The sequence below is a fragment of the Globicephala melas genome, chromosome 4 (assembly GCF_963455315.2).
Source record: "Globicephala melas chromosome 4, mGloMel1.2, whole genome shotgun sequence".
Lineage (NCBI taxonomy): Eukaryota > Metazoa > Chordata > Mammalia > Artiodactyla > Delphinidae > Globicephala > Globicephala melas.
Genome location: NC_083317.1, coordinates 136,778,899 through 136,792,044, shown reverse-complemented (window position 1 = coordinate 136,792,044; position 13,146 = coordinate 136,778,899). Strand labels below are relative to the sequence as shown.

The 13,146-nt window shown below is 38.6% G+C and overlaps 1 protein-coding gene across 6 annotated transcripts in view; it reads left to right on the top strand.

Moving 5' to 3' along the window:
• The window catches only part of TBC1D5 (TBC1 domain family member 5), a 546,696-nt gene that overhangs the window by 420,256 nt on the left and 113,294 nt on the right, over nucleotides 1–13,146 (top strand). For all 6 annotated transcript variants that reach the window (XM_060298634.1, XM_060298636.1, XM_060298635.1 and 3 more), the window contains one exon: nucleotides 2,448–2,554. In XM_060298634.1, coding sequence (XP_060154617.1) covers nucleotides 2,448–2,554 — 107 coding nt within the window. The remainder of the gene's footprint in view (nucleotides 1–2,447; nucleotides 2,555–13,146) is intronic.

Here is a 13,146-nt window from a genome sequence, read left to right as displayed (position 1 = left end):
GGCTGCTTTACACACTGGGTTAATCTGATCTTCCAAGCTACTGAAAACTACTACACAAGAGCCCTAACGTTAAATGACTTTCCTGTTTGCAGTGATTATTTGCATCCATTATGTCACTTGCTTTTCAAAACAATGGCCTTTCAAAACAAAGCCCTGACCCTGCCACTAGACTTCTGAATGTCAAATCTTGGTCTACCACCAAATCATTGTGTGATCTGGGCAAATGATTTAATCCCTCCAAGGATTAGTTTTCACATCTGTTAAACAGGGATAATAATAATTGTACCCTGTGATAAGATCATCATAGAAGTTAAATGAGATATGCCGGTAACGTTCTTGGTATGGGGCCTGGCCTGGTCTCGGAAAGACTTCAACAATTCGTTATCATCTTAGAGGTAGTAGTAGTAGTAACAACTGCTTGTTGTTACGTGTCTGCTCTCTGTACTTTCATTTTCTCCAGGGTGAGGACTGTGTTTTGTTCATCTCCACCTCGCCTCCTAACGTAGGGCCTGTCATGGATTAGGTACTCAACAAATGATTATTGGAATGAATGAGGTAGGCAGGTAAATTTTTTTTAATCGTAAAGTTGTTTTCCAAATGACTGAACTTCAGCTCTGAGAGGTTACTCCCAACAGGTTTTGAGCGGCTGCTATAAATCAGTCACTTAGATTATGTCACTGAGTCTCCAGGCAACTTTATGAAACGTTTTCAAGTGGCGTCCCAGGATGAAAGCCCACATCTTTTTCGTTTTTTTTTTTTTTTTGCGGTACGCGGGCCTCTCGCTGTTGTGGCCTCTCCCGTTGCGGAGCACAGGCTCCGGACGCGCAGGCTCAGCGGCCATGGCTCACGGGCCCAGCCACTCTGCGGCATGTGGGATCTTCCCAGACCAGGGCACGAACCCGTGTCCCCTGCATCGGCAGGCAGACTCTCAACCACTGCGCCACCAGGGAAGCCCCAAAGCCCACATCTTTGAATCCCGAGCCCAGAACCATTTCCACTAAACTCTCCTGCCTGTCTTACAAAATATACAAGAATTCTTCCTGGGTCAGTTACTAATATATAACCATTATAGCATTTGGGAAAATAACTTTATGAGTTAGGAAATGAATTGATTATCTAAGTTTTATTTATTTGTTAGATCCCAAAGAAAACTGGACATGAAAATGTTATACTATTCTCAGTACCCTAGGTTTTTGAATTCTAGAGTAAAAAAGACAACAGGCAACTGAATGTGAATATGATAAAATGAACAAATAAGAAAAGAGGAGTCTGAACAGATAAAGAAAGGGTAGGATAAGTGAGTACTTCACAAATGAAAGCAGATGTATGAAATTACAAGCTGTCAGATAAGCAAAGGAAATGAAAATGATAAAGTGGTTCCTTACATAGATTATAATTATTCATTTTGCCCAGTCCTGTCCCCTTTCTCCATAATGTTCATGGGAAGGGGGATGTTCCCAGCAGAAGAAGGAAAGAAAAACCTAAGAGTCAAGGGTATTTCTGATCACAAAAAAATTATTTTGTGACTTACATTGTTTCTAGTGAGTCACAGTTGTTTTCCTACGGAATATTTTTCAGCTAACCGTTCTGATTAATGAAAAGGATTCAGTCACAGCCACAGGAAGTTGCAACTGTAAAGTTTGTTCACAATCATGCTGCCGAGGCCGTCAGCCTAGCTTACAAAACAAGAGTCGCTAATGGGCGCAACTGTGACAGCAGTGGCAGATGGATTGCCAAGAAATGAAGTAGTTTACATAGACCTGCTTGAAAAGATGTGTTTAATAATTGCAGCCATAATTAGGTTGATTTGGGGAAAAAAAATTAAATGACGGTCTAAGGAGCACAGTTAGACTAATCTATGAAGATTTTGACACTTTTCCTCCAAGAAATGCTGCATAAATATCTTTCCTAAATTTCTTGTTACCTTTAGGAAAACAAATAATTGGAAGAAATTATATTCTCTTTAATTTTGAACTATGTAATATTTATATATACAAAAAATAAATGTAACATATGTAAGTTGTGAAGCATAGTAATCAGGGTACATAATATTTTATGAGAATTTTAAGCTGGTTCTTTCCCATTCATAAGATTTTTGTTACTAATTTCCAAGCAGCAAAACTAGAGACATTTAAATACAGCCATATAAATGGCAATAAATGTGCATGCTTCTAGGAGTTTATTTGTGTTACAAGCGCACACACAAATCTATATCTGAGGCTCTTCCTTCCAACACCGCCCTGACGATGAGTGCTGGTATATTAGTACAGTGTGCTGCTTCAAAGGCCATTTGGTAACGATCCCCTCTCCCTATTTCCTTTCGTCCAAATCAGTCGAGTTATTGGTTTGCTTTCTTTGAATCTAAGTTGTTAATTTTGTTTCTCTTAGTAATGCAGGTATCTGAAACAGCATTGCTTCTCAATTGCTTTTTTTCCCCTTTTATTTAGTGATCTCTAGTAACTACCAGACCTGTCTTGGCCTTCTGATGCATTACCCACTCATCGGGGATGTTCACTCGCTGATCCTTAAGGCTCTGTTCCTTCGCGATCCCAAGGTAAGCTTTCCATGTGGGATGTGCACAGTTTTAAGTGGGGTGAAAAACTGGTTTCTCTACATGACTCCAAGAATTCCTAATGTAGAATTTGCCTAATAGCAGATGAATTGCCTACAGGCCACAACTCCACATACCTAATGGTCTAGCAGCTCAGCGGGCAAATTCAAAGGACACTGCCCTGAGAAACAGGAGCGCACGTCTCTTGTAACTCAGGAGGTTGTTCTGCCCACTTGCTTCCTCGTAACTCAAGGAAATAGTTGAGCACCTGCTTCTCCTTATAACCACGCTTAATGCCGGGGGCCAACTGACCCAGGTATAGCCTCGTGAGCCATGTGAAGACCAAGACATTAGAGCTCTAAAAAGGACCAGTTTTCTAAGAGTTTATGATGCAGTGAGACACTAAATTATTTCATATTATGAACATGTATTTCTTATTTTGCGGGTGAAGAGTAACCTAATAAAATAAAGATTTAAAGAGTCTTTAATGCTGATTTCTCTATTTGAACTTAAAGCAAGTCACCAAAATTTTCTTTACACTCCAGAGAAAAAGTGTGCTCTTTTACAACTAATGTTACATTTCTTGAAAATAAGAACATTTAATGATCTAAAAAAATCTGTGAATCCTTGATGCTTTTGAGCCAAACAAAAATATTGGATGAAGTATAAGAGAGAAAGCTTCAAACACGAGGACTAGGATGCCAGGCGCTGGGTGGTAATCCCAGCCTTTGGCTCTTTGGCAGAGCTCCCAGCAATCGTGTTGGCAGTTGTCGAACTGTCTTTGAGTCAGTCTGTCTGTGGATTCCACTGCCAGAGCTCTGTCTGATCAACGTGGACCTCCAAGTTCAACCTACATTTTGATTCTGAAGGATTTCTGTCCTTTCATCGGTTGTTGACTTCAACATTTGAGCATGTATTTATTCTTTGCTTGATTTAAAATTATTGTTTTCCTGTGCCTATATCCATTTTCTTCAGAAATACACAGTTTTATGTCATTTCTCCTATACAAAATTTCATTAAGTGTCAGAAATACAATCCATCATTTCTCTAATACATAAGGCAGCATTTTTTTTTTCTGGTAAGGCTTAGGAGTCAGACTATGAAAAAAACCTACAGTCTCATATTTACTTTTTTATGTATATGTAGGCTGTATAAGTATATATTTTTAATATGAAATAGTCAAGATTATGGCATATCTATAAAAGGAATAAAGGATGAAGTTTCTGGTCAATGAGGTATCTGAGTTTTGGTTACAAACTTAAGGTAAATTCTGTCTGCTCAGCATTGAGAATTATTAGGGTCATACAGAGCGGGAAAAAATTGCTAAAATAACTGTTTGAATTATCTACTTGTGTGATTTGTTGGGTTTAATTGAAAGGAGAAACGAATATGTTATCTAAACCTATCCATCTTTGTAAGTTTTTTCCTAGCTAAATATGGTTGATCTTCCTATAAACCATTCACTCTTATGGTTGCAGAATTCTGTATACTAAATTCCTCAATGTTATTAGTGGAATCCGTAATTTTAATAGAGTACTTTTGACATTAAAAAGATAGTATATGTAATATAGAGAATAATGAAGCCAATTCTACAAGCGTTAAGAAAAATTTTCTCCAAGGTTTAAGAGAAAAAATGTAATAGCATAAGTATCTAAAAAATAGTATTCCCCACTTTTACATTCAGAGTCTTACCAAGTAAAAACAATCAAGATAATTGTCCAAAAGTTAGGACTTTAAACTGGTATTTCTGAGACATGAGAAACTGGGCAGAAGGAGGGAGTCATGTGTAAAAAGCTCCTGAGAACAAGTTCGTGGCATGATGATATCTGTAGGGGAAGATAAAGCAAGCTGCAGAGCACTAAGGGGGTTTCAGACGGCCAACCCAGCAAGGTGGTAGTTTTAGTTAAGTGTATGTAATGGCTGATCCATTGACATTATTAGTAAATGTCAAATGATAACTAACATCACTTGGCATATCTGCTAATTGGAGATCTATCGCAGTGTGGTGTCCTGGGTCTTGCCAGGAGCCTGAGCTAGGAATTGGGACACTGGGCCAAGTCTTGACTCTCCTACCAGATGTCCTTGTGATCTGGGGATTCACGCTTGCTAAGTCTTGGTCTCCTCTTTTGTTGCCTCTGACAACCTACCCAAGCAGAGCAGCCTTTGACCATAAAGAACTGACGTCTAATGATATAATAAGATCCAATCCAGTGCTACAAAGGCACAAAAGAAAAAAAAAGAAGTAAGTTTATATATATCGTAAAAATCCACCAGTGGATAGAGCTTTCAGTGTAGTTCATGTCAACTATAAAGTCATAGAGGAGGCCATGTAAAGAGAGGGAAAGACGATGCTAGTACCCCACCCATAGCCGCCAGGATCCAGACCTCAGAGTGCTTTAAATGTTTTCTATTTATTAGCAACAATGAAACACTTAAATCAGAGTGAGTATATAAACACACAAGTCTCTATGAAGTGACCTAGTAGGAAGAGATTTGAGGCATGAAAGTTTACTGTCCTGTATCCCAGCTTCACATGGCAGTTGTGCTGAGTGCTGCTGACAGACTCAATAAAACAAAAATGAACAAGGAGTTCTGGACCTCCCTGAATTCATTGTCAGCCTTCAGAGAAACACTTCGTCCTACCACTATCCCGAAATCCCAGTGGAGACTGCTCAGTTGAGAATAGACTCTGCAGTAGAGCTTGAGACACTGAGCTGTTACTTATTTTCTATCAGATGTCAGCTTTACTGTGAAAATATTTCTCATTTGAACAGACTGAAATAATGGGCTGGTAAACTGTAATCACAGGATCATACTCGTTCACGTCTCCAAGTACTTTGATATGCTTCCTTTGGTCCTCACTACAAGCTCCGAGACAGCAGAGCGGGTTATCTTTCCTCCTTCTTTTTCAGTGCAGAGGCCATGTGGCTTTCCCAAGGCCGAAACGCTTGTAAGCTTCCAAACTAGCTGGAATGGTTCCATGACCCTTGTTTCTACTCATCCCCTCCTGAGGTTCCCAGCCTCTGTTCTTCCTTCCCCAGGAAGCCATTCCCAGACTCAGATAAGACACGTCTTCCCTTTGAGTCCTCATAGCCCCTTGTAGTTTAGCGATTTGCTTGTATCTTCTATCAATTATCCCTCCTCATCATCCTGCTCGTTTGTTAGCATTTAGCTCTGTGTCGTGCAGTGGTTGGTATTAAGAAGACAATGGTAGCGTTGAATGCTGACTTAAGCACTGCGCCTCTTCTAATACTGACTCTAATCCAGGTGGATCTCACTCACCTTACATATTTCTGGAACCCATATCCACATTCCACAGAAACCATAGCCAATGGTATATTTGTCAGCTGCCATTTTTATCAAGATGGTGAAGTGACCCTACAACTTGAACTGAAAGGGCATCTAGTTCCTTAATTTAATATCAATCAGAATTATTTGAAAACCTGTTATCACCTTCAAATATTATGGAACAAAGAAGATACAACAAAGGATCCAAATAATATACTTCGTGGCTTCCCAGGTGGTGCAGTGGTTGAGAGTCTGCCTGCCGATGCAGGGGACATGGGTTCGTGTCCCGATCCGGGAAGATCCCACATGCCGCGGAGCGGCTGGGCCCGTGAGCCATGGCCCCTGAGCCTGCGCGTCCGGAGCCTGTGCTGCGCAACGGGAGAGGCCACAACAGTGAGAGTCCCGCGTATCGCAAAAAAATAATAAATAAATAATATACTTCACTTAGACTGTGCAAATTTCAGAACTGCCAAGAACCAAGAGAGTCTAGTTCCGCTCCTCCTTGTGTAATATGAACAAACTGAGGACCCAGGTATTTGAGAGACTTTTTCAAGGTCACACAGCTTGTCAGTGGCAGAGCTAGCCGTTGAACCAAGGTCTTCCAGCCACCCTTCCACACAAGAGCTGTAGCTTCGTTAGTTTTAAAAATAGTGGAATCCTAGTTACTGATATTTCTCATACGAATTCTTTTATTTGTAGTAGATATTTATTTGCATCTGTAATAAATGAAAATGCCACGTATATAAGTGACCCAAGAACTACTTGAAATGTTTGTAAGTGTATGCTGCCTGAAGAGACTGGATATCAAATATCTGTAGCATTCTATACTCTGTTCGCCTTACGATATGGTTTCTATACTTAGCTCTTCAGACCACAATCCTGATTCTCGTTTTCCTTTTATTATATTAGAATCACTGAGCAGATTTCCAAAAACAATCCACTAAACGAAGTAGAGGAGTGGAAGGATGACAGTCTGAAAAATATGAAGTGATTAAAAAACATTGTTCTAACTAGTTGTTCAAATTCCAAAAAAAAATTTAAAACCCAATTAGAAACAAAAGTCATAGAAAATGTGAACATATTGTGTTCCTTAAATAACCAGATGTTCTCTCCTTCCTGAAGGCAGTAAGGGCTAGGAATAAAAGGTTTAAAACTATTGTTTTAAGTTAACTGTGAATTTTGCAAATCTGTTTTTTACCCTTCAGCAAATAGAATTCTAATACAGAAACATAAGCAAAGTAATTTTCATTTTTCGGTCCTCTCTTATTTGTGTTGTATGTTGAAGTGTTAACCTTATCACAAAGACTTACTACAAATGAAATACAGTACATGAATTAACATTGTAGATTATTCAGTAAGAATTTGACAGCTACCGTTTGTTTTGAAGACTAGAATAGTCCCCCAATATTATATTTCTGGTAAGTTTGTAAGCATCCCTGTTATTGTTTATGGGAGAAAATTGCTAGAAATAAGACAATTTAATTTTATAGTCATTCTTGTATACAGAAGCACAAAATATATATACTATAAAATAAATATAAATATATATATAAAATATAGTGTACAGTGTTCTTGTGCTTGGCCAATTCTGATTTGGCTTTTGTTCGGAGTTATGTTAAATATTGCTTTTTTAAATTATAACGTCTGAATATTCAGATTTTATGCAGGTAATGGATTTTTATTCTTTAATTCCAAAAACCCTCACTGTACATGCAACTTTTTAATGTCAGGTGGCTTTAGTAAAATGTCACCTATCAGAATTGAAAAGTGGTGAGTGGATTCAAGCCGGGTGATGATGATAGAAAATGCTTCATTCCAGAAATGCCATTATAATGTCATCTTCTCTGAGCAGTGAAGGACCTAAAATCACACACACTGACTCTTTGAGGAGCATGCACATGTCCATTTATTTACTTTTCCTGATGTTCCCATCCGAGGTTCTGTTCAGATTTCCTAGGATGTTTCTTGTCTGATTTTGTTACAGAAAGAATGTGTTACTTCTGTCTTCACCATCCTTTTTTTTTTCCCCTCCCCTAAAAGCTGGAGCATTTCTATGAGAACTGCCTTTCTTGGGGAATCATTTTTCTGTGTGTGTTTTCTCTCTCAGGGACGAAAAAAAAAATGTGTTTTTTTTCCTTCATATCTGAGCTGCATGACTATATATTGTTCTTTTTTATCACTAGATTATAACCAATTGGATGTTTATTGTAGTTAGTAGTTAGGTATTGGTGACTCCTCAGTTAGGTTTTAACATTCAGTCAGAAATATAGACTTTTTGACATAGACTCACATTAAAAAAAAAACTCAAGTTTTACTTCAGAGTACATGGTGGCTTTCAAAAATCTGTAAGAATAATCAAAAGATCTTTATTGAACCAATATTTGAAATTTGTTATTTATTAATGTTCAAACATTTCATAAAGTAGAATTGTGGGTTTCTCAAAACTTATTAGGGTTTCCTAGTGCCTTAAATAATTTTGGATTAGTTTTATAAAAGTATTTTGAATTCATTAATTTATTCAGCAAATCTTTATTGTGTATCACAATGCACTGGGCACTGTTTAGGTTCTGGTGATATAAAGGTGAACCAAAAAAAAAAAATGGCCCTTATCATTATAAACAAGTAAACAAACAAGGAAATACTCAGTTTGTCATGTGTTATAAAAGGTACAAATGGGGTATCATCCTTAAAATAATAAGAGGAGGAAGAACCTGAGCTGGGGAGGTACCATTTCCTGTGAGAACTATTGGAGGAGAAGGAACTAGCCAGGCAAAGAGCAGGGAGAGGAGCCGCCAGGCAGGGGAATAGCAAACACAAAGACTCCAAGGTAAGAAAGAGCTTGGACTCTTCATGGAACTGGAAGACCAGCAGCCTGGGGGGCCCTACCTGAGACAGACACATGAGCCAGGGGAGGCTTGCTAAGGTCACCTTTTGAAACTCCAGAAAGATTGCTGGATTTGTGATGATTCTTCCTGATGATTAAGACATCCTCTTATTATAAACTACTCTTGCTGTCAGCCAGAAGTTCCAAAAACTCTTCTTAAATGAGTTCCCCACTTGATGAAGCACATTCACTTATTCAGACCTCTAGGCTGTCACATGGGTCCGGCCAGTAGGTTCTTGTTTGATTTAAGAGGACTGGGGCCAGGACTCTGAACACTTTTGGTCATACATATATTACTTTTATCTTTTAAAAAACAATCTTGGCTGCCTTCTATATATCACCAATCTAGTCAGTTTTGCTCTCATTCATGTCAGCATTATGCTCACTGTGTAGTGTCAAGGGAACTAGACCCGTCTTTCTTGTCTACCAAATGAGAGCTCTGCAAGGTCAGGGACTAGATCTTCAACAGCATAAATCCTGTGTCAGCCCCTTGAGGGAAGCTCAGAATTCAGGTTTCACTTCCGTCACAGCCTGCTGTGTTTATTGGACAAGTCACCCTTTTCTTGAACAAAGAGGCTAGATCACATAATGTCAAAGGACGCTTCTGGCGCTGTTTTAGCAAGATGCAGTTCAACTCAGCAGATCCGTTTTTTTTTTTGTTTTTTTTTTAATGGCTTACTGTGTGTAGAGGATGAGAGGGATGAGAGTTGGTCACAGTCCTTTATAGATGTGAACAAAACTGTTACAGAAGGTAAAATGAGTGAGACTATTGCAGAAAGGACAGCTGATTTGGGCTTGGATAGTCAGAAAGGCTTCCAACTGGGCTTTTTTTTTTTTTTTAACATCTTTATTGGAGTATAATTGCTTTACAATGCTGTGTTAGTTTCTGCTGTATAACAAAGTGAATAAGCTATACATATATCCCCATATCTCCTCCCTCTTGTGTCTCCCTCCCACCCTCCCTCTCCCACCCCTCTAGGTGGTCACAAAGCACTGAGCTGATCTCCCTGTGCTATGCGGCTGCTTCCCACTAGCTATCTAGTTTACATTTGGTAGTGTATATATGTCCATGCCACTCTCTCACTTCGTCCCAGCTTACCAATTGGGCTTTGAAGAATTTTGTTGGGACATGTTATTCCATCTTAAGAAAACAGTGTAAGCAGAGCTCCTGAGAATTGCTGAAGCAAGTGGCCGGGTTGGGCCTGGCAGTTCTCTAGCCACAGTCATTCACGGACCCCTCAGGGACTGCCCTCAACATCTTATATATTAGCAGACACTAATTTTTTTTTTTAACTAAAGCATAGTTGATTTACAATATCATGTTAGTTTCAGGTGTACAGCACAGTGATTGAGTTATACAAATATATGTATATTCCTTTCAGATTCTTTTCCCTTATAGGTTATTACAAAATATTGTGTATAGTTCTCTGTGCTATACTCAGTATTGGTTATCTACTTTATATATAGTGTGTATATGTTAATGCCAACTTCCTTATTTATCCCTCCGTCTCCCCTTTCCCCTTTGGTAACCATAAGTTTGTTTTCTCTGTCTGTGAGTCTCTTTCTGTTTTGTAAATAAGTTCATTAGTATCATTTTTTTTAGATTCCACATATAAGCATTATCATAGGGTATTTGTCTTTCTGTGTCTGACTTACTTCACTTAGTATGATAATCTCTAGGTCCATCCATGTTGCTGCAAATGGCATTATTTCATTCTTTTTATGGCTGAGCAATATTCCATTGTATATATGTACCACATCTTCTTTATCCATTCATGTTGGGTGGACATTTAGGTTGTTTCCATGTCTTGGCTGTTGTAAATAGTGCTACAGTGAACATTGGGGTGCATGTATCTTTTTAAATTATGGTTTTCTCCAGATATATGCCCAGGAGTGGGATTGCTAGATCATATGGTAATTCTATTTTTAGTTTTCTGAGGAACCTCCATACTGTTCTCCATAGTGGCTGCACCAATTTACATTCCCACCAACAGTGTAGAGTTCCTTTTTCTCCACACCCTCTCCAGAATTTATTATTTTTAGACTTTTTGATAATGGCCATTCTGACTGATGTAAAGTGATACCTCATTGTAGTTTTTATTTAGTTAGTTAGTTAGTTAGTTAGTTTTGTCTGTGTTGTGTCTTCGTTGCTGCGTGCAGGCTTTCTCTGATTGTGGTGAGTGGGGGCTACTCTTCGTTGCAGTGCGCGGGCTTCTCATTGCAGTGGCTTCTCTTGTTGCGGAGCATGGGCTCTAGGCACGTGGGCTTCAGTAGTTGTGGAACGCGGGCTCAGTTGTGGCTTGTGGGGTCTAGAGTTTAGGCTCAGTAGTTGTGGCGCACGGGCTTAGTTGCCCCACGGCATGTGGAATCTTCCTGGACCAGGGCTCGAACCCATGTCGCCTGCATTGGCAGGCAGATTCGTAACCACTGTGCCACCAGGGAAGTCCCTCATTGTAGTTTTGATTTGCATTTCTCTAATAATTAACAATGTTGAGCATCTTTTCATGTGCCTTTTGACCATCGAGATGTCTTCTTTAGAGAAGTGTCTATTTAGATCTTCTGCCCATTTGTTGATTGGGTTCTTTGGTTTTTTGATATTGAGCTCTCTCTGTGAGCTGTTTGTGTATTTTGGAGATTAATCCCTTATGGGTTGCTTTGTTTGCAAATATTTTCTCCCATTCTGTAGGTTGTCATTTCATTTTGTTTATGTTTCCCTTTGCTGTGCAAAAGCTTCTAAGTTTAATTAGGTCCCGTTTGTTTACTTTTGTTCTTATTTCCATTACTCTAGGAGATGGATGCAAAAACATATTGCTGTGATTTATGTCAAAGAGTGTTCTGCCTATCTTTTCCTCTAGGAGTTTAGGTCTTTAATCCATTTTGAGTTTACTTTTGTGCATGGTGTTAGAGAATGCTCTAACTTCATTCTTTTACATGTACCTGTCTAGTTTTCCCAGCACCACTTATTGAAGAGACTGTCTTTTCTCCATTGTGTATTCTTGCCTCCTTTGTCATAGATTAATTGACCATAAGTGTATGGGTTTATTTCTGGGCTTTCTATCCTGTTCCACTGATCTATATTTCTGTTTTTGTGCCAGTTCTGTACTGTTTTGATTACTGCAGCTTTGTAGTATAGTCTGAAGTTAAGGAGTCTGATTCCTCCAGCTCCGTTTTTCTTTCTCAGGATTGCTTTGACTAGTTGAGGTCTTTGTTTCCATAAAAATTTTAAGATTTTTTTTTGTTCTAGTTCTGTGAAAAAATGCCATTGGTAATTTGATAGGGATTGACTTGAATCTGTAGATTGCCTTGGGTAGTATAGTCATTTGACAATATTCATTCTTCCAGTCCAAGAACGTGGTATATCTTTCCATCTGCTTGTGTCATGTTCAATTTCTTTCATCAGCATCTTATAGTTTTCAGAGTACAGGTCTTTTGCCTCCTTAAGGTGGTTTATTCCTTAGTGTTTTATTCTTTTTGATGCAATAGTAAATGGGATTATTTCCTTAATTTCGCTTTTTGGTCTTTCCTTGTTAGTGTATAGCAATGCAACAGATTTCTGTGTATTAATTCTGTAGCCTGCAACTTTACTGAATTCATTGATGAGCTCTAGTGGTTTTCTGGAGCTGTGAAACATTGCTCTGCATGTTTTAGAGGAAAGAGCTTCTTTACTGAAAGAGAACCAATTATCGTGGTGATTTATTTTTCCTCAAATAACTAAAGAAGAGACTAGAATCCATGGTTAATTCTGTTCTCATTAACAATACACAAAACAAAATCTACAAACCAGTTCTCTGCTTTTTATTTGATATTTTGCAAGTAAGGGAGAAATCTAGGCTTTTAGGGAGAAATATTTTAAATAGATTACTTAAGCTTTCAAGCTTTTCACACATGCATAGTGTGTCTAGAAAGGCACTGAGGCCCCAAATGTAAAAGTATTAAAGTGTTACAGCACATCACAGTGAAATGTTTGTGCTGTGTCCCTGAGGTCGAGGCATGAAGTGGCTGCCCTGCTTCACCATTGACTTGATGTTACACCATCAGAGAAATCATTGAACCATTTGCAGCCTTAGAGTCAGTTTCACTAATTGTTTTTTTTTAAAGGGATAGGTGACTGGTAAGGCTGCAATTAGCCTATAATCTCTAAAGATAATTTCCAGTTCGAAGTGCAGAAAACCTAGCTAATCACTTACTTTCCTTCTTGTATGTGAAGTAGGTTGGTTGTTCAGAAAGAAAAGGCGCTACTTTGAGTTGTTTCTATGTCATCCTAATGTTACAGTTTAAAGAAATTGAAAGCTAGAAATCACAAATTATGACAAAAAGATTATAAACTTAAAACTGACAAAATAGAAAAAAAAGAGCATAATTCTTTTTTTGTGTGTGTGCGGTACGCAGGCCTCTCACTGCTGTGGCCTCTCCCATTGCAGAG